Genomic DNA, 20846 nt, shown 5'->3' with positions numbered 1-20846 from the left:
CAACGTTGGAATCTGTTCACGAACGCCTGATCTACTGATTCTTCAAAAGAACAGTTTGACGATGACTCTTCATGGAGTTATGTGGATAAGACTAAAGAGGGTTCCCGATTGAATAAATTTTTGATAAGGTAAGTTTCTGAAATAATTATAAAAATGGAAAAATTGCTTTGTTTTTCAAAATCTGAATATGAGTACTATGCATAGAAACATAGTGATTTATTAGACTTATTATCCGCTTATACAAATATAGTTTTCCTTGAGAAGTCTCTCTGGAAAGTTATTATAATAAAACAGGAAATAATCATTATAACTCATTAAACATTTCCTAAGGAAAAAACTGTACGTTGATCTGTCTCATTTTCGTATGGTATAACATAATTAAATGGTCTATTTTATTTTAGAAATTATTGTACTAATATTACGCATTACAAGCAATCTGAAAGATACGCATTAAGCTACTGGTCTTGTTGAGGAAATAAGCCATAAATTTAAAATACTGTATCATACTAATCTTATACATATGCAGCATGTTCAACAGTTGGTTTTGACTTCTGTAATGTTATCTTGCTGATAATGCATTTTAATCTAAGTTTGAATGTATTGTTCTGTTTTTGATTCACAGTTGTATGAGTGGTAGATTACACATAGGGTAAATGGTGGAAAGCGAGACACTTAAGAAAAAATTCAATTTCAAATGCATTTTTAAACTGAATAAATAATTATTTTTTACCATTTTTTTGTATCATGGGATTCTTTGACAAATATTTTAACAGAATCTTAACAGTTGTTATTAAATATTGCAACCGAATAATCGAAAAATTCACGGAAATTAAAAAGTTACACATTTTGAAAAGATGGACAAAATTTTGGAAAGTTAGACAAAAACTTTTGGAAAGTTGGACATAGTGATATTAATGACAAAATATCATACAAAATATGTAGAAAATCAAATGTTGAGGATTTTCTCTGTATACTTGCACTTTTGATGGTTATGCTAATCCCTCGTTTATGTCCGGGTAACAGTTGAGGAACGCTAATTACCAAGAACTTCCTGGATGTCCAACCAAAAAGAGGTTCTGTAAATTTCACAGACGCCGCGCGCTGTCCAGCAGTTATAGCTTTAAAGCGGATGCAACTTCTTAGCAGATTTGAATACCTCATCCGGCCAGGTCCTTTTTGATTTGTTTGGGAGTTCTGTAGAGGCTCCCCTTTGTCTTTCTCCAGGTGCTTCTTCGATATATACTACCCACTCTATCAGAAAAAGTGATCTTCGGAATCTGGAAATCCTTGCAGCCTTTTCCAGGAGATTTTCTCCTTATCAGCTACTAATTGTTGTTGCAACTATTTCTCCGGATACTTAAGGATCTTTGTCGTCCTTGTTAACATGATTTCACTGCACAAAACCACCAAATTCATTCACAAAATCAACTTGTCCAAGATTTCATAAAACTTGTTTTGAATGCAACACTAAAATAAATCACTTTTCTATCCTTTTTAAATGTAATATTTCAGAAATATTTTATATTCACCTTTTAAATGGATGTATGTCCTTCGATTTTCACTGCGGACTTAACAATATTTCACAAATTATGCTGAAAAATCAAACAAAACACTTTGATATTTTCCTAGCAACTTCCATAAGAAACAGAAAAAATGACAACTACCGTGTCAAGGTTATGAATATCACGCATGCAATACATTTTTTAAATTCTTCTTGCAAGTCACTCTTTGATTGTTTAATAACGACTTTTGCATTTTTAACTTCTCAAATAATCACAAAATTAGGTTTAATAATCTTTTTATCGAAAATTGAAATATTTAATTGATTTATTATCAAGTTTTTAAAGAGGTGTCTCACATTCCACACTGCTTTGTCCAACTTTCCAAACTGTCTCGCTTTAGACAAATTACCGTATCATTTTCATCTTCAATAAATTTTTAAGAAGCCATTCGCAATCTCAGTTTAAAAAATATACTAACATGCATAATAGAATTGTTCTGTTTAAAAAATATTTCTTTATTAAAATATTACATCTGTCTCACATTTAATTTTCATATCAAATCGTATCATAAAGGGGGAAGTTTAATCTTTTCCTCTTTTGTTTTTCTTTTTTGTATTTTAATGTAATAGCAACATAAGACAACTCTACGCGATCTTCATCGTTGATCGAAGAGCGTAAATTACGATAAGACTGTGTAACAAAAATTTCATCTGTAGAAGAGATTGCCAAATTGCTGTCTGTGTGCATGAGTATAAAAGCGCAAAAACAAGAGATTTTTGAATCATTTGTAGTAAGACTATACAAAAAAGTTGTCTAGCGATTAAGAAAAAAACATTCAAAATGATTTTGTGGAGTGATATTTTGTTTCTACTTGGAGGTTTCGTTGTTCTAGTTTATTTCTTCTTCAAACGCAAGTTCTCCTACTGGGCAGAACTTGGAGTACCTCATGCAGAACCAAGCATTCCTTGGGGCAACATCGGTCAAGTGGGATCCAAATTACACACAACGGAATTATTTCAACAGTTCTACAGAAGATTCAAAGGGAAAGCCCCCTTAATGGGATTCTACGCTACAATAGCACCGCAAGTTTTTCTTATAGATTTGGACCTCATTCATAGAATCTTAATCAAGGATTTCCAGTACTTCCACGATAGAGCACAATACTACAATGTCGAAGATGACCCTATTTCTGCTCATCTCTTCAACATTGATGGTGAAAAGTGGAGGATCCTAAGAGCTAAGATCTCACCTACCTTTACCAGCGGGAGAATGAAGATGATGCTTCCGACAGTGATTGATGTTGCTCAAAACTTCCATAAAACTTTATTTGAAAGAATAGGCGATAAGGCAGAAATTGAAATTAAAGATTATCTTTCGCGATTCACCACTGATGTTATAGGTTCTTGTGCATTCGGACTTGATTGCAATAGTCTCAAGGATCCTAATGCGAAATTTCGTATCTACGGTGATAAGGCTTTCGCAATGAGCTGGTGGAGGACTATTAAATTTAATTTCGTATCATCCTTTGTTGAACTTTCTCGGAAACTGCACATTACAATGACTGGCAGGGATGTGTCTGATTTCTACCGTGGTGTTGTCTTTGATACAATTAAGTATCGAGAAGAGAATGGGGTTCAACGGAATGATTTCTTGAATTTGTTGATGCAGATCAAGGATCGTGGTAACCTAGATGGCGACACTATCAACAATGAAGGGAAATTGACTTTGGAAGAGATTGCTTCCCAATCGTTTGTGTTTTTCGTAGCGGGATACGAGACAAGTTCAACTGCCATGACATTCGCCTTGTACGAAATGGCAAAGAATCCGGAGATTCAAGAAAAAGCCCGGAGGAATGTCGTTGAAACTCTGGCTAAATATAATGGAGAATTCACTTACGAGGCAGCCATGGAAATGACATATCTTGATCAGGTTATCAATGGTAAACTTTAAAAAAGATTACATCTAAATATAGAACCTTTAATACAAGTACCAACAATTTCAGAAACGTTAAGAAAATATCCGCCACTCGGGAGTGTAACACGTCGCATCACTCAAGATTATCAAGTGCCTGAGACCAAGTTTGTTTTGAAGAAAGGTCTTAGGGTTATTATACCAATCCACGCAATCCAGAATGATCCGGAAATTTACGAAAATCCCGATAAATTTGATCCAGAACGATTTTCAGTGGAAAATTCCAAAAATCGTCACAGTGCTGCATTTTTTCCTTTTGGGGATGGTCCTAGGAATTGTATAGGCTTGCGTTTTGGTATGATGCAGGTTCGTGTTGGATTGGTGACTGTTCTAAGGAGCTTCAGTGTTGGAACCTGCTCAAAGACACCTGATCCACTCATCCTTCAGAAGGATAACTTCACAATGACTGCTCAGGGCGGTATGTGGCTAACGATGAAGAAAACTTCTTTGTGAATAAATTTGTCAGTTTAATGTTCAAAATATTAGTTTCATACTTTGAGTCATACTTTCGTAAAAATGGTAAAGTTTTATGCATGTAATGGTGAATACAAAATTACAAAATAAATAGAATTTATATTAATAATCGTCTAATTAAACGAGATAATATTATTATGTCGCTTCAACAGCGTTTAAATCAATTAAAAATAGAATAATCAATATTCATCTTTAAGTTATTTACAAAAGAAAAGTTTACCTGTATCTGTCATTTTTATGACATCATAGCTAAATTGTGTGATTTTATTTTAGAATTAAATATTCGTGTGAACGCTTCTGAATTATAATCTGAAAGATATGCATGAGGCTACCGAAAATGTTGATAAAATAAGCCATAAAGTGAAATTTCTATCACACGAAAGTCATATATTCATGTCTAGCGTGCGCGAAATACTTGTTTTTGACGAATCTGTAATGTTATCTTGCTGATGGTGCACCATAATCTTATTTTAGAAACTTTTATTTATTTTTAGCTGTATGAGTATAAGATTATGAATATTTTAATATATTGAAATATTCTAGAATTAAGACATAGTGAGTCTTAATGAAAAGATCTCAAAAGTATTCATAATACAACTTTAGGTTGTCTTCGTTACTGACAAAACCGAATTAATGATAAGACGAGCATCTTTCAAATGTTTCCTCTTTAGAAGATATTGCCAAATTCCTGTTTGTGTGAATGAGTATAAAAGCATAGAAACTGCGGAATTTTCAGTCATTTGCATTCTGACCGTACGATAAATGTAGTTTCGTTTTAAAATAACAAATTGAAATCATAGAGAATGATTTTGTGGAGTGATGCTGCGTTGATATTTGGAGGTTTTGTTATACTCCTTTATTTCTTCTTCAAACGCAAATTCTCCTACTGGGCAGAACTTGGAGTACCTTATGCTGAACCAAGTATCCCTTGGGGAAATATCGGTCAAGTGGGATCGAAGTTGCATTCAACGGAGTTGTTCCAGGAGTTCTACAAAAGATTCAAGGGAAAAGCCCCTTTCATGGGATTTTACGCTACAATTGCCCCGCAAGTTCTTGTTATAGATCTGAATCTTATTCAGACAATTCTAATAAAGGATTTCCACTACTTCCATGATCGGGCCCGGTACTACAACCTCAAGGATGATCCTATATCAGGAACTCTCTTCAATATTGACGGTGAGAAGTGGAGGACCCTAAGAGCTAAGATCTCACCTACCTTTACCAGTGGGAAAATGAAGATGATGCTTCCGACAGTGATTGATGTTGCTCAAAACTTCCATAAAACTCTATTTGAGAAAATCGGTGATAAAGCTGAGATTGAAATTAAAGATTATCTTTCGCGTTTCAGTACTGATGTTATAGGTTCTTGTGCATTTGGACTTGATTGCAATAGCCTCAAGGATCCCAATGTAAAGTTCCGCATTTACGGTGATAAGGCTTTTGGAATGAGTTGGTGGAAAAATATAAAATTAAACTTTGCTCAATCGTACATGGAATTGGCGCGAAAATTGCACATACTCTTAATTGATAAGGATGTATCCGATTTTTACCGAGGTGTAGTTTTCGATACTGTTAAGTATCGAGAAGAAAATGAGGTCAAACGAAGTGATTTCTTGAACTTGTTGATGCAGATCAAGGATCACGGAAACCTAGATGGCAACACTGTCGACACTGAAGGCAAATTGACTTTGGATGAGATTGCAGCAATGTCTTTAGCATTTTTCCTGGCGGGATACGAGACAAGTTCAACTACAATGACATTTGCCTTATACGAAATGGCAAAACATCCGGAAATTCAGGAAAAAGCTCGGAGGAATGTAGTCCAGACTCTTGCTAAACACAACGGAGAAATAACCTATGAGGCAGCTATGCAGATGACATATCTTGATCAGGTTATCAATGGTAAGTGTAATGAACATTATATTTAAAAACTAGAATTTTTAATACGAGTACAAACAATTTCAGAAACGTTGAGAAAATATCCGGCAGTGGGAAACTTAGCTCGTCGCATCACTCAAGATTATCAAGTGCCTGGGACTAAGTTTGTTTTGAAGAAATATATCAATGTGATTATACCCGTCCATGCAATCCAGAATGATCCAGATATTTATGAAAATCCAGATAAATTTGATCCAGAACGTTTTTCAGTGGAAAATTCAAAAAATCGTCACAGTGCTGCATTTTTGCCATTTGGGGATGGTCCGAGGAATTGCGTAGGCCTTCGTTTTGGTATGATGCAGGTTCGGGTTGGCTTGGCGACTGTTCTAAGGAGTTTCAATATAGGAACCTGCTCACGGACACCTGATCCTATAGTTCTGCAAAAGGATAGTTTTACGATGTCGCCTGAGGGAGGTATGTGGCTAACGCTTAGGAGGGTTTCTGAATAAATAAATGGAACTTCATGAAAAACCTTATTGGAATATTACACATTTATTCTAATTTCTTTAAATTTTTGTTCATTTAATTTTGTTGTGAGGATTTATTTTTAAGATAAAAAGGAATTTCTCTTTTCTCTTTTTATCACAAAATTATACCGGACAATATCATTATACTGTCTTATGGTTTTATCTCAAAATCATTCTGAATGATGTAAGTTCTAATGGAGCTCAAATAAATAACATTCCAACTTTAAAAATGATTGTCGAGTACTAGAGATGCCACTCCTCTTTCGACTACCTCCAGAATAATCTGTCCTTGTCGACTGATACTCACTCATTGATGTTTAAGTTAAGCGAAATCTCCAGCAACCTTCAGGAACTGCTTATGTTATTGGGTTTGGTCGTATTACAAAGCAGTCTTCAGGCTATAGGTTCGGGGACTAGTTCCCGAAGGTCTCAGAATCCCAAATGGCAACCAATTTTATTGCTATTTCAGAATCTAATAGGTCATTTAACTAGATCTCACGATCATAAATCATATATTAAGTGTCCTCATTTTGGAATCGACATAAGTATGTGGAAACGTTTATATTAATTTTTCTGAGAATGTTTATCTTTCAAAGTTTCGGCTTATATGGATCACTCTTTGATGTTCAATTGACAAAAAATCACAATGTTTATATTACCTTGATTAGGAAAGGACATTTGTACATCTTGCGAAACTCAAATCGGCATAAGATCATAAAATTCTAAAAATAGATATCTGATAAAGGACAAAGAAGATCGAAGGGAGAGCAATCATATAAATATCATGTATCAATAGGAAGAAAGATTGAATTAAGTGGACATCGCAAAAAGAAAGACGTCTTCTTTATTTTCCAAATACTGATTTCCCCCCTTGGAAATCATAATTATTAGTCCTTAATAATCGCATCCTAAGTCAAATCGGTTAAGCCATATGGCTAAGTCTTAGGTCTGAAGCCCGTATAAGAACGAATGATTAAGGATGATGGGTTCAGCCGTTGACTGGTTTAACGATCGTCGAATAAGTCGTACGCTTTACCGCAAGTGTGTATTTCAGAATGATAGAATTGCAATAGTAGAATTTAGAATAGTAAATACACTGAATAGAGAAATGAACGTATAGATATGATAAATGATTCATGAAAATGGTGTTTTTGCATTAGGCATCTCTGAAGCTTAACTTCAAGGCTTCGTTTCATTTAGTTCCGGAAGATATATTTTTTGACGCCTTGGGCCCCACAATTATGGATTCAGTGATTAATATTTCCCTTATAGTAGAGGTGTGCAAGAACCGATTGAAACCGAACAAATGTCAAATGAAACTTTTACGTCAATGGTCAATGCGCTATATCAACAGACTTATTTTGACGTTTATTCGGTTTCAAACGGTTCTTACGTACCCCTGCCTTGTAGACTTGTCCAAAATTCAAAGCGTTTAGTTATACAGTTTACTTTCCATATCTGGCTTTTCAAATCACACTGCATTTCATGAGACCTTTATAATTTTATTTCAGAGCTAAGGTATAACTCTATAGCCCTACTCCTTTCATTTTAAATCCAAGATTTGCCAGAAAATTTTGATGATTTTGATTCAAGATTTAATATTATAGATAAATAATCCATTATATTTAAAACACTGTAGTTTTTTATTTGTTTATTAATATTGCAGGGTTTATGAAAACCCTCGATTATAGGATTCTAGCTATTTTCGATAACTCATTACAGATCTACTTACATACAATTCTTAAATGTTGATCTCATTCGCCTCTGGATTGTTTATAATTGAACTTAAGCGGTAGCTTTTTAGATTCCGTTGATTATAGTCTTTTAAACAAGGATTTTATTAGAATTATTGAGAAGTGAAAATTTGCTAATTCCATTAAGGTTAATAACTCAAATTTGACAACACAGTCGTTATCAGTCTTGCATCCCTTTCTCTGGCAAAGTCAATTATCTTGCAACGCTGATTCATTGACATAAAGTTATTCTGATTATGTCTCAGTTATGTGTTGGCGAGTTACAGACAACGGTCTGCGTCGGTTTTACGAAGTCTTCCACCCTGATAGCATCTAACTGGTAGGGGGAGGCTTTGAACTTTCGCACACAAAAATGATGTTCAAGTTCAGTGATTTTTTCTGACTACCATGCAAACTGTATGGATTCTCCAACTATGCCAAAAAAATGTCTTACTTATAAGGTTCATAATCCCACTAAACAAAATCCCAGGAAATCATTAGATTTTCCTCCAGAGGAAAATGAAAATTTAATGGCGATTTGTCCGATAGATGAATCAAGTTTCTATTATCGCACATGATTCACGTCATCATTGAACACCCCATTTTCACCGTAAATTTTGCACCGGACACTAAAAGTTGCACATCATTGTTTAAAGGGAACTCTAATCTACTTGATTAAACCATTTTTATAAGAAATAAAACATTTTAATATCACTTTTTTGGAACTTTTCTGAGAGATGTTTTATTGACATTAAAAACCATTTTTTTGCTTGATTCTACGAGAATTTCACTCCGGAAACGGTTAAATCTGATGAATACTTTCTTGAAAAGTCCAAATATCACTAAATTTACACGAATCAATAAGTTTTTAAAGCTAAAAATTGACTAAAACTCTGCAAGCGAGAAGACCACACAAGATTCCACCATTCCTCCACGGAGCCGGATATGCACAAAAACGTTTGAATGCGCATCATTGAAGATTTCTCTGTTCCTGCAGCTGCAGGAATCGGGATTTAGCACAGATATTGAGCTTCAGCAGGTGAAGAACAGGCTAAAATTTTCACAAAACATCTTCTTACGGACAATTTCTTTTCTTTGTAATGCAAAACAACACAATATAGTGAGGTTATGTCAAAGATTGTCAAAAACCAGTTGTAAACTGTATGAGCTTATTGCAGATGTGATTCTTTCATTGCACATTCAGTTTGTGCAAGCTTGAAAAATATTTTTATACCAAAGAAATGCAAAATTGCTTAATAATTACTCAACTGCAGCCTATTTGAGTCAAATTACTTCTTGTTTATCAACTTTACGATTTTTAAGTTTTGCTTTTTAGTGGTGGATCAAATCGGTAGATTACAATAGATGTGAATATGAGGGATCGCATCTAAAATGAAGTTTCTTGGAAAATGGGAGAGAAGCCATGTCTTCTATGTGCGATCGATGAATCTGAGTCAAGTTTGTGAATTTTGTTCCACCCACAAAAAGTGCCTGTTCAGCCTAAAAGATTTTTACATAAATCTGATTCCTAATAACCCCTCTACCCTCTGTGATAGTAGTTTTTCAGAAAAGTGATATTAATTCTGCACAATCGTATGAAATATTGCACAGAAAAATTACAGTTTTGGACCTGTTTTTATTTTTTGCTTCCTGAAACTAGGAAAAAAGGATTAGACTCTCAATTTTTTCAGGAAAGGTGGGATTTAAGGTTAGCTATTACAATATATAGCCATATGTGAGATTCATAAAGGAATATGGGAGAAATATGAAGTGTCTGAAGGTAGCGTATGTGCGAACGATCAAAGCCTCCCCCTATTTGTCAAACTCCTGGAGTTAAATCTTAAACACGAGTCATACTAAGAAACTGCCGTATCAGTGAAAAAAGTACGAGTAAAGAAGCATTAAATCAGTTCTTTTGCGAAATAAATAATCCGAAGTTGACTTTTATATTTGGTACTGTAAATAAATTAAATAAAGCAAAAAGTGAGAGTGCTATCTCTAATGAAAAGTGTATTATAAGATGTAAGAATACTTTCGATGGATCTCGTTATAGACAAAAGCGCGTGTACATAAAGATAAAAACTCAAGAGCTTCCCTAAAGTTAGATCTACAAGACAGATTGCCAAATTGCTTTTGTGTGAACGAGTATAAATGCTCAGAATCACCGGAATTTTTAATCATTTGCATTCCGACCATGCGAAAAATTTGCCAAGTGTTAAGATAGTAAATTAAAAAAAATCATTTGGAATGATTCTGTGGAGTGATGTTGTGTTTCTGGTTGGAGGATTTGTTATTCTCGTTTATTTCTTCTTCAAGCGCAAGTACTCCTACTGGGCGGAACTTGGAGTACCTTATGCTAAACCAAGTATCCCTTGGGGAAATATCGGTCAAGTGGGATCGAAGTTGCATTCAACGGAATTGTTCCAGGAGTTTTACAAAAGATTCAAGGGGAAAGCCCCCTTCATGGGATTCTATGTTACAATAGCCCCGCAAGTTCTTGTTATGGATTTGGATCTTATCCAGAGAATTCTAATAAAGGATTTCCATAACTTTCATGATCGGGCCCGGTACTACAACCTCGAGGATGATCCTATATCGGGTACTCTTTTCAATATTGACGGTGAGATGTGGAGAACCCTAAGAGCTAAGATCTCACCTACATTTACCAGTGGCAGAATGAAGATGATGCTTCCGACAGTAATTGATGTTGCTCAAAATTTCCATAAAACTTTATTTGAAAGAATAGGCGATAAGGCAGAAATTGAAATTAAAGATTATCTATCGCGATTCAGTACTGATGTTATAGGTTCTTGTGCATTTGGACTTGATTGCAATAGCCTCAAGGATCCTAATGCGAAATTTCGTATCTACGGTGATAAAAATTTCACTGTAAATTGGTGGAGGAATATAAAGATAAGCTTCGCGGAATCTCACAAGGAACTGGCTCGTAAGTTGCATATTACAACAATTGATAAGGACGTGTCGGATTTCTACCGGGGTGTTGTATTTGATACGGTTAAGTATCGAGAAGAAAATAAGGTTCAACGGAATGACTTCTTGAACTTATTAATGCAGATCAAAGATCGCGGAAACCTAGATGGCGATATTATCAACAATGAAGGCAAATTAACTTTAGAAGAGATTGCTGCCTTATCTTTTGCCTTTTTCCTGGCGGGATACGAAACAAGTTCAACTACCATGACATTTGCCTTGTACGAAATGGCAAAGAATCCGGAAATTCAAGAAAAAGCCCGAAGGAATGTCGTTGAAACTCTGGCTAAATATAATGGAGAAATAACTTATGAAGCAGCCATGGAAATGACTTATCTCGACCAGGTTATCAATGATAAATATTGAGAAGATTATGTATAAAAACAGAATTTTAATATGAATGTAAATATTTCAGAGACAATGAGAAAGTATCCATCAGTAGGGAGCTTAACACGTCGCACCGCTCATGATTATGAAGTGCCTGGAACTAAGTTTGTCCTGAAGAGAAATCTAAATGTTGTTATACCCACCTACGCAATCCAGAATGATCCGGAAATATTTCCAGATCCAGACAAATTCGATCCAGAACGATTTTCAGTGGAGAATTCCAAAAATCGTCACAGTGCTGCATTTTTGGCATTTGGAGATGGTCCTAGGAATTGCGTAGGCCTTCGTTTTGGTATGATGCAGGTTCGGGTTGGCTTGGCGACTGTTCTGAGGAGTTTTCGCATTGAAACTTGCTCACGGACACCCGATCCAGTCATTCTTCGCAAGGATAGTTTTACGTTATCCCCTCAAGGAGGTATGTGGTTGACTTTCAAGAGTGTTTCCAAATGAATAAACACATGATGAGGAAAAGTTTTTCTAGAAAGGAACTTCCGTGAGAAAATTACTCACATACCTCGCTCAAAGTTTAATAATTTAGTTTTGTGGTGATGAATGAATTTGAAAATAAAATGAAATGTCTTGCATTTCTTCCTCTTCATTCATTGCATAAATCGGACATTAACATTATGCTCTTTCATCCGCTTTGCTGTACTAATTGTTTTGCCTGGAAAAGTCTTTTAGAAATGATAATACAATTAAACAGGAAAATCAATATCCATTGTTGAGTAATTCACAGTAAATTGCGAGAGGTGAGTAATTTGCATATTGCTTATGCAATATAATAATTTGACTATCCATTAACAATTTTCACTTCCCTTTCGGGTTAGGATAAATTTGATACATTAATCTGCACCTTATGCAAGTTGTTATATTTTTAATAGACAGAATTCACCTGATGTCCGAATTTAAATAATTAGTGCAATTTTCACTAAAGTTCTTTACAGCTGTTTTATTTGACTACAGTTTCATATAAGAAAAATTATAAACTTGTATAAGTAAAAAACAATTAAAAAATATGCCTTTTTATTTTAATATTTAATAAAATAGTACTAATAATAATGTTAGCAGTAAAATATTTATTTCAATTTACAGTGCTTCAATTTTTAGAGTAAATGCTGGTTTATTAAAATATTATGGGAAACTGAGGCGCCACAGAACATGGGGTAGAACCGAACATTTATTTTTATTTCTGAAGTACTTGGACTACGATGATCATTTCTTCAGTGGACAAGCATCCCTATAGTATCTATGAATTAATACAGGTATCTTCCTCTGAAGTCTAATATCTAATTAAAAATCACAATGTTCGCTGCTGCCCAGTGCTCAATACTGCCCCAGTTTCCCCTAAATCAATTTTTTCTAATGTTAATGTAGGGTGAACTTTGGAAATCGTAAGTATGAGATAGTTGTTAACACTGCTATTTTTCTATTAGATATAAGACTTCAGAGAACGAGACTTTGAACGATACCTATATAAATTCATAAGTGGGGCAGACTGGGGTAAAAAGTCACAAATTGAAAATTTGAAAATTCTATATCTTCCAAGATAAAAGAGATAGCGGCTTGAATTTTTTTCCATAGATGGTCTCCATAGAACTTCTTCAAAGTAGTAAGTTTCTTGGAATTCGAACAAGGAATTCAGAAAATAAAAAAAAAACATTGAAATTTTTAGCCCTATTTTTGAAATGTTTTCCGTGCAACAAATATCAATTTTTACCTTTATTTTCCAAAATTGATGAACTGGTAAGTATTCCCTAAATGATTTGGATTCTTTGAATACGAAACCACAATCTGTTTTAGAATTTTATAAAGGTTCTTTTCTCCAGAAATCCTTTTATTAAAAATTACCACTTGGGGTAAAAAGTAACAAAAGGTATGTAGCAAAAAGTAACAAAGACCGAAGCAATTTCCGACGTCTCACGGCGAGAAGAAACATCATTTCCGCATCTCGCCGCTTTTTGTTTTCATTGGTCAAATGATTAGCAGTCTCTTGTGTGTTTCTAAAATAGCTTGAAAAGCGCTTTCCTCGTTCAGATAGAGATAACGGTGTTTTACAAAGGTGTAGAGGAATAAATTTCCTATGAAAATATGTCACCTAGCTATTTTTCTAAATTTACGAAAGCTCGTAATAAAGCAAATCAAAATGTGATAATATCCCATACCTGGGGTGGAATGATAACTTTTCGACGCTATCGAATCGATAGAATCGATAAATCTATATCTGTTAGATTAAGTGAATGTCGACTTTTTACGGATTATTGGGTCATTTAATGCGACATTCTTAAAAGAATGAGACTGTTGATATATATCTATGTTAGTTACAGGGAGTGCAGCTATCGTTTAAATTTTTCAGAATCGACAGTCGATAGTATCGAAAATAAGTTATCATGTCACCCCTGGTACTATTTGCCCCAGCATTTTTGAGAATAGTCACAAAATTACCTTTTAGAAAACAGCTCGATAAATGTATTTCCTTACAAAATAGAGGAAAATTACTTGCATAAAGTTGTAGAGCAATAAATTTCCTATAAACTGCATTAATTAGAAATTTCTGGGGCGCTACGGTAGCTTGTAAAAAAATAAAATATCCGTTTTGTTACTTTTTGCCCCAGTCTCCCCTACTATAGGGTAGGGATCCTTGCACAGTGAAGAAATGCTCGACGTTAAGTCCAAGTAGTGGAGTAATACTATTTTTTTGGTATAACCAAACAACTATAAAACTGAACTGGTGAACAAGAATAAGAGTTTATAAGTTCCTTTAATTCAGCAACAAATAATACTGCAGTATTATCTAGGGGCAGATAATATTGTCTGAGATGACTAATAGATAAGAAACAAATCGTCTAAAGCTTATTGTTGTACTTGTTGAATCAATAAACATTGAAATGAAAGTACTATCTTCTAACAGTTTAATACATACACAAAATGTTAACAAGTGCTTTTGACTAATTGAAATGTGCTATCATGCTGATAGTGCACTATAGTCTTTATGTATAAGAACTTTTAAGGCAGTTGCGTTATAGAATCCGAAATTAATCCTTAATTTCTGAAAACTAATAGAAAAAAACAAGTTAAAATTAATGTGAGTCGTAATAAAAAACACCTAGGAAAAAACATTGTCTTAGATATGTGGTGGAAGCGGAAGCAAATTTTGGAAAGGACTGGAACTTTTGTGGAGCACCACCGATCTCCGCAACGATCGGTAGTGCCACATTACTGGTTTCACAGAGCCACCCCAACAGTAATAACAAGTTTCCACAGTAGCACATCTACTCGATACAGCTAGGATAGAGAAGGATCGGGAGATATATGATCTTTATCTTCTCAAATGGGATAATGAAATTATGGAGGGTTTTTTGGATTGTAGCGTTACAACAGCCACAGCATTCGAGTTTTGATAAGACTTGAGTGTCTGACAAAGGTCTCATTCATATATAAGATCAAGTAATTGCTGGTAATCTTTATGAGTATAAAAGCTCAGAAAACAGTCAAATTTCGAGTCATTTCCAGCAAAACCGTATTCGATAATTATTAAGTCTTCAGTGTCTAATAAAGTTGACTAAAGCAATTTAGAATGATTATGTGGAGTGATGTTGTGTTTCTCGTTGGAGGATTCGTTGTGCTCGTTTATTTCTACTTCAAACGCAAGTACTCCTACTGGGCGGAACTTGGAGTACCTTATGCAGAACCAAGCTTTCCTTGGGGCAATATCGGTCAAGTGGGATCGAAGTTGCATTCAACAGAATTGTTCCAACAATTCTACAAAAGATTTAAAGGGAAAGCTCCTTTAATGGGGTTTTACGCAACAATAGCCCCACAAGTGTTTCTCATGGACCTTGATCTTATTCAGAGAATCCTAATAAAGGATTTCCATAACTTTCATGATCGGGCCCGGTACTATAACCTCAAGGATGATCCTATATCGGGTACTCTCTTCAGCATCGAAGGTGAGATGTGGAGAACCCTAAGAACTAAGATCTCACCTACATTTACCAGCGGCAGAATGAAGATGATGCTTCCGACAGTGATTGATGTTGCGCAAAACTTCCATAAAACTCTATTTGAAAGGATCGGCGATAGGGCTGAAGTTGAAATTAAGGATTATCTTTCGCGTTTCAGTACTGATGTTATAGGTTCTTGTGCATTTGGCCTTGATTGCAATAGTCTCAAGGATCCTAATGCGAAATTTCGTATCTACGGTAATAAAGCAGTTCGTATGAGCTGGTTGAAGAATATAGTCGTAAACTTCGCATCATCTTTTGTTGAACTTTCTCGGAAATTACATATCAGAGCAATTGATAAGGATGTATCTGATTTCTACCGAGGTGTAGTCTTTGATACTGTTAATTATCGAGAAGAGAAAGGCGTGCAACGAAATGATTTCTTGAACTTGTTGATGCAGATCAAGAATCGTGGGAACCTAGATGGCGATCCTATTGACAATGAAGGGAGATTGACTTTGGAAGAGATTGCTGCCCAATCCTTTGTCTTTTTCCTAGCAGGATACGAGACAAGTTCAACTACAATGACGTTTGCCTTATACGAAATGGCAAAGAATCCGGAAATTCAAGAAAAAGCCCGGAGGAATGTAGTCGACACTCTGGCTAAATATAATGGTGAATTTACTTATGAAGCAGCAATGGAAATGACTTATCTCGATCAGGTCATTAATGGTAAATATATTGAAATTCTCCCTAAAGATAGTGTAATATAATATATATAACTACAATTTCAGAAACGTTAAGAATATACCCATCAGTTGGGAGCTTAACTCGTCGCGTTACTCAAGATTATGAAGTACCTGGGACTAAGTTTGTTCTGAAGAAGGGTCTCAGCGTTATTATACCCATCCATGCAATACAAAATGATCCGGAAATATTTCCAGATCCAGATAAATTCGATCCGGAACGATTTTCAGTGGAGAATTCCAAAAATCGTCACAATGCTGCATTTTTGCCATTCGGAGATGGTCCGAGGAATTGCATAGGCCTGCGTTTTGGTATGATGCAGGTTCGTGTTGGCTTGGCGACTGTTCTGAGGAGTTTCCTCATTGAAACTTGCTCACGGACACCCAACCCGGTAATTCTTCAGAAAGATAACATAACGTTGACCGCGCAAGGTGGTATGTGGCTAAAGTTGAAGAGGATTTCAATATGAATTAACTGATGATGAGGGAAAGTTTTCTATAGGAGAAAATTATTCCATATAAATTTTTATAATTTTGTATTGTGATGTAAATTCTTAAAATTTCATTAAATTTGAGTATATTGTAACTGATGTCGAGACCTTTCCAATAGTGTGAGTCGCACTCCTCCCTCGATGTTCCCTGACCTGAGCTACATTTAAGAACGTCTTGACTGGATTGCAGTTTTGTTTTAATGAAGCGATTTTAATCAAATTTTAGTGTTATTCTAACAATGACTCCAATCTGTATCTATTTCAACACACTGTACCCCGACCCTTACTATATCCATATGGATCGGACTCTATCTCTAATGTGTATTAACCGATTTCAATGAACTTTTCTTTTGTTGGTCTTCCCCACTCAGACTATTTAAAATAGAAAATGACCAGTGATAAGCCCAGATAAGCTTATGGTAGCTGATATTCTTTACAGGTGACCTCGAAATGCGTGCAATTCGGGGTGCTTGCAACTCGGAACGCGTGAAAATTCGAGTGTGAAAATGGGAGTTGAATCTTGGGCTAAAGAATCGCGTCGAGCCAATTTTATCCATTTCGACCGAGAAACAGATTATCCGACGCGATTCTATACTCCCAAAATTCAACTCTCAATTGAATTTTCACGCATTCCGAGTTGCAAGCACCCCGAGTTGCACGCATTTCGAGGTCGCCTGTAAAGAATTTCAGCCACCATAACCTTATCTGGGTTTATCACTGATTTTTACGAATGTGTCAAGAAACTTTTGGCCGATGAAAAATGCTTAATTTTGGGAAAACTATTATTTTTGATATGAAACAAATTGATTTTTTTAAATACATAAATAACATCTACGGATTACAAGCAACTCATTTGCAAAAAGAAAAATTTTGAGAACTTTTTTCTATGATTTTTTCCACCTGGTTTCTCGAACATGTGTTTGTCAAGGAACTTTTGGCCGACACTGTAGGCCTTCCCACAAGAGAGTTTTTTATTGGACGAGTCTTCTGCCATTTAACTCTAAGCCTTTTTACTTTTAATGTAGAAGGTTTTGAGAAGAAAATCTCTTTCGGGATCATTTATGATCTTTTGTGAGACCGTTATCAATAATAATACTCGACTAAACAGAAACCGATTAAATAAATTCAAAGAAATATCTTATAGTGTAGGGTAAATTACCTAAAATATAATTGAAGACACAATTTTAATAAATTAGTTGATTGTCCGGAAGTCCGGAAGTGTCTTACTGAGGTTGTAGAGGTTACAAACCTAAAATATAGTTGAAGATTGAAATTAGTAAATTAATTGGACGTTGTCCTCAGCTCACAGAGATCTTCTCAAACCACAAACCTAAAATTAGAAAGCTTAGAAAGAGACTTTGATTAGTTCTCTATGGGGGCGATATCCGGATCGAAAGCGCGCTTTTCCAGCTGTTTTCTTCTGCGATCTTGGGATGACCTTTTCGACCTTGACGACTTGCTGATATTCCGGCTTGCTGAATAAAACGACGTATTTTCCTTTCCACCACCACTTCTTTATTTTCCACAAATGTTCTTCCGTTTTTCCCTTTCACAAACTCCTCACTATCCTTTTTCCTATTCAAATTATTCACCTTTTTCCACTTCACAATTTTCCTTTCCTTTTTCTCCTCTCACAAATTTAGGCTGCGTACATATAATAATTTGACAACTTCCCCTCCTTGTTTACATTTTCTAGCAGATTAGGGTTTTAATTTTTCGGAAAATTTCAATTATCTAATTAAATTCATTTTTAGCTTTTCCATTAAAAATAAATAAAATGTCTTGCAAAATAATTAGAAATTTCAATTCTGAACATATAGTAAGCGAATTTTATTTTTCTTTATTTTGGAATTGATTAGTAAAATCAGTAAAATGATAGGAAAAGCTTATATTTTTCCTATATTGTTTTAATTAATGTGAACTAGAAATTTTAATAAGCCATTCTATATTCACATATTTCTTGAAAAAAGTCAAATTCACTAAAGGGATAAGACAAAAATATGAAGAGTTCGAAGTAAGAGTATGTGCGAAGCTTTAAAGTCTTCCCCTACGATACGATTTATTATCATTTTGGAATGAATTGGTAAAACTCCCCACATAATCTCAGTGTAACGAAGACAAGAGACTCACAAGAATATTTTTTTAGTCTCACAGTTATAGCCAAAGTGTGAAGATAATGATAAGACTTGAGCGTCTTCCAAAACCTCACCTCTAAAACTGGTTACCTAATTGACGTTCGTGTGAAAGAGTATAAAAGCTCAAAATCGCCGAAATTTTTAGTCATTTGCATTTCTACCATGCGAAAAATTTTGCACCTTGTTTAAATAACAGATCAAAAACATTGAGAATGATTCTGTGGAGTGATGTTGTGTTTCTCATTGGAGGTTTTGTTGTTCTGATTTACTTCTTCATCAAGCGCAAGTACTCCTACTGGGCGGAACTTGGAGTACCGTATGCAGAACCAAGATTTCCCTGGGGCAACATCGGTCAAGTGGGTTCGAAGTTGCATTCAACGGAATTATTCCAACAATTTTACAAAAGATTCAAGGGAAAAGCCCCTTTCATGGGATTCTATGTTACAATAGCACCACAAGTTCTTGTTATAGATCTGGATCTCATACAGAGAATATTAATAAAGGACTTCCACTATTTTCATGATCGAGCCCGGTACTACAATCTCAAGGATGACCCTATATCAGGAACACTATTCAATATTGACGGAAAAAAGTGGAAAACTCTACGAACGAAGATATCACCTACCTTTACCAGCGGCAGAATGAAGATGATGCTTCCGACAGTGATTGATGTTGCTCAAAATCTTCATAAAACTCTATTTGATAATATCAGTGATAAAGCTGAGATTGAAGTTAGGGATTACCTTTCGCGTTTTAGTACTGATGTTATAGGTTCTTGTGCATTTGGACTTGATTGCAACAGTCTCAAGGATCCTAATGTCAAATTTCGTATCTACGGTGATAAGGCTTTTGGAATGAGTTGGTGGCGAAATATAAAATTAAGCTTCGCAGAGTCGCACACAAAATTGGCTCGTAAATTGCACGTTAGATTAGTAGCTAAAGACGTGTCAGACTTCTACCGGGGAGTTGTATTTGATACGGTTAAGTATCGAGAAGGGAATGGGGTTCAACGGAATGACTTCTTAAACTTATTGATGCAGATCAAGGATCGTGGGACCCTAGATGGCAATACTATCGACACTGAAGGCAAATTGACTTTAGAAGAGATTGCTGCTCAGTCTCTAGCATTTTTTCTAGCGGGATATGAAACAAGTTCAACTACCATGACATTTGCCTTATACGAAATGGCAAAGAATCCGGAAATTCAAGAGAAAGCTCGGAAGAATGTAGTCGATACTCTGGCTAAATATAATTCAGAATTTACTTACGAGGCAGCCATGGAAATGACGTATCTCGATCAGGTTATCAATGGCAAGTACTAAAAACATAATAAAAAGTAGAATATTTAAAACGAGTGCAAATAATTTCAGAAACGTTAAGAAAATATCCATCAGTGGGAAATTTGGCACGTCGCATCGCTCTTGATTATGAAGTACCTGGGACTAAGTTTGTCTTGAAGAAAAATCTCAATGTTATTATTCCAATCCACGCAATCCAGAATGATCCAGAAATATTCCCAGATCCAGACAAATTCGATCCAGAACGATTTTCAGTGGAAAATTCAAAAAATCGACATAATGCTGCATTTTTACCATTCGGAGATGGCCCGAGGAATTGCGTAGGCCTTCGTTTTGGTATGATGCAGGTTCGGGTTGGCTTGGCGACTGTTTTAAAAAGTTTCCTCATAGAAACCTGCTCACGGACACCCAACCCGATTATTCTTAAGAAGAATAGCATTACGATGTCCCCTCAAGGAGGTATGTGGCTAACTCTCAAGAGAGTTTCCGAATAAATAAACTCTTGATGATATCAAACGTCTCAAATTGAGAAGTATTCCTTTTGTGAATCACTCCATTACATTGTACAATATCTTTTAACTTTTTACCTTTGTGGTGCAGATGAAATTATACAATAAAAAGCATTTTGCATTACTCTCCCTTTTCATCACACAGGTAAACTGGACTTCTTCGTTATTACTGATTTTGTCTACAAATCATTCCTTCTGGAAGAATCGTTAAGAAATGATAATAGTATTGTTCATAGAAAAATTAATATTCATAGTTGAGCAAT

General features: G+C 35.2%; 6 protein-coding genes across 6 annotated transcripts; all 6 read left to right on the top strand.

Annotated features, from left to right (window-relative positions):
- Nucleotides 1–73: 73 nt before the first annotated feature.
- Nucleotides 74–4050, top strand: LOC129808310 (cytochrome P450 6a8-like). Its single transcript, XM_055858150.1, has 3 exons — nt 74–128; nt 2132–3441; nt 3505–4050. Exons 2-3 carry the CDS (start codon nt 2343–2345, stop codon nt 3924–3926), a joined length of 1521 nt encoding a protein of 506 aa, XP_055714125.1. The 5' UTR covers nt 74–128; nt 2132–2342; the 3' UTR covers nt 3927–4050.
- Nucleotides 4051–4681: 631 nt separating this feature from the next.
- LOC129808309 (cytochrome P450 6a8-like) lies at nt 4682–6582 on the top strand. Its single transcript, XM_055858149.1, has 2 exons — nt 4682–5849; nt 5913–6582. The coding sequence occupies exons 1-2, from the start codon at nt 4751–4753 to the stop codon at nt 6332–6334; spliced, it is 1521 nt and encodes a 506-aa protein (XP_055714124.1). The 5' UTR covers nt 4682–4750; the 3' UTR covers nt 6335–6582.
- Nucleotides 6583–9976: 3394 nt separating this feature from the next.
- On the top strand, nt 9977–11497 carry LOC129808318 (cytochrome P450 6a9-like). Its single transcript, XM_055858160.1, has one exon. It carries the CDS (start codon nt 10333–10335, stop codon nt 11440–11442), a length of 1110 nt encoding a protein of 369 aa, XP_055714135.1. The 5' UTR covers nt 9977–10332; the 3' UTR covers nt 11443–11497.
- On the top strand, nt 11497–12538 carry LOC129808319 (probable cytochrome P450 6a14). Its single transcript, XM_055858161.1, has one exon. The coding sequence runs from the start codon at nt 11497–11499 to the stop codon at nt 11911–11913; it is 417 nt and encodes a 138-aa protein (XP_055714136.1). The 3' UTR covers nt 11914–12538.
- A 1897-nt stretch (nt 12539–14435) lies between these two features.
- LOC129808312 (cytochrome P450 6a8-like) lies at nt 14436–16740 on the top strand. The gene is made up of 2 exons (XM_055858152.1): nt 14436–16136; nt 16199–16740. Exons 1-2 carry the CDS (start codon nt 15038–15040, stop codon nt 16618–16620), a joined length of 1521 nt encoding a protein of 506 aa, XP_055714127.1. The 5' UTR covers nt 14436–15037; the 3' UTR covers nt 16621–16740.
- A 2221-nt stretch (nt 16741–18961) lies between these two features.
- Nucleotides 18962–20568, top strand: LOC129805222 (cytochrome P450 6a8-like). The gene is made up of 2 exons (XM_055852995.1): nt 18962–20087; nt 20147–20568. The coding sequence occupies exons 1-2, from the start codon at nt 18989–18991 to the stop codon at nt 20566–20568; spliced, it is 1521 nt and encodes a 506-aa protein (XP_055708970.1). The 5' UTR covers nt 18962–18988.
- The last annotated feature ends 278 nt before the right edge of the window (nt 20569–20846 follow it).

This window comes from Phlebotomus papatasi, chromosome 3 (assembly GCF_024763615.1).
Source record: "Phlebotomus papatasi isolate M1 chromosome 3, Ppap_2.1, whole genome shotgun sequence".
Classification (NCBI taxonomy): domain Eukaryota; kingdom Metazoa; phylum Arthropoda; class Insecta; order Diptera; family Psychodidae; genus Phlebotomus; species Phlebotomus papatasi.
The sequence above is the reverse complement of the archived record's forward strand: the minus strand, read 5'-3'. Positions and strand labels throughout refer to the sequence as shown.

Excerpts from the sequence above, each read along its gene's own strand:
- LOC129808310 (XM_055858150.1), top strand. The coding sequence starts at position 2,343 with ATGATTTTGTGGAGTGATATTTTGTTTCTACTTGGAGGTTTCGTTGTT. Across the intron at positions 3,442-3,504 it reads TCTTGATCAGGTTATCAATG|AAACGTTAAGAAAATATCCG; the intron begins GTAAACTTTAAA and ends CAACAATTTCAG.
- LOC129808309 (XM_055858149.1), top strand. The coding sequence starts at position 4,751 with ATGATTTTGTGGAGTGATGCTGCGTTGATATTTGGAGGTTTTGTTATA. Across the intron at positions 5,850-5,912 it reads TCTTGATCAGGTTATCAATG|AAACGTTGAGAAAATATCCG; the intron begins GTAAGTGTAATG and ends AAACAATTTCAG.
- LOC129808318 (XM_055858160.1), top strand. The coding sequence starts at position 10,333 with ATGATTCTGTGGAGTGATGTTGTGTTTCTGGTTGGAGGATTTGTTATT.
- LOC129808319 (XM_055858161.1), top strand. The coding sequence starts at position 11,497 with ATGAGAAAGTATCCATCAGTAGGGAGCTTAACACGTCGCACCGCTCAT.
- LOC129808312 (XM_055858152.1), top strand. The coding sequence starts at position 15,038 with ATGATTATGTGGAGTGATGTTGTGTTTCTCGTTGGAGGATTCGTTGTG. Across the intron at positions 16,137-16,198 it reads TCTCGATCAGGTCATTAATG|AAACGTTAAGAATATACCCA; the intron begins GTAAATATATTG and ends CTACAATTTCAG.
- LOC129805222 (XM_055852995.1), top strand. The coding sequence starts at position 18,989 with ATGATTCTGTGGAGTGATGTTGTGTTTCTCATTGGAGGTTTTGTTGTT. Across the intron at positions 20,088-20,146 it reads TCTCGATCAGGTTATCAATG|AAACGTTAAGAAAATATCCA; the intron begins GCAAGTACTAAA and ends AAATAATTTCAG.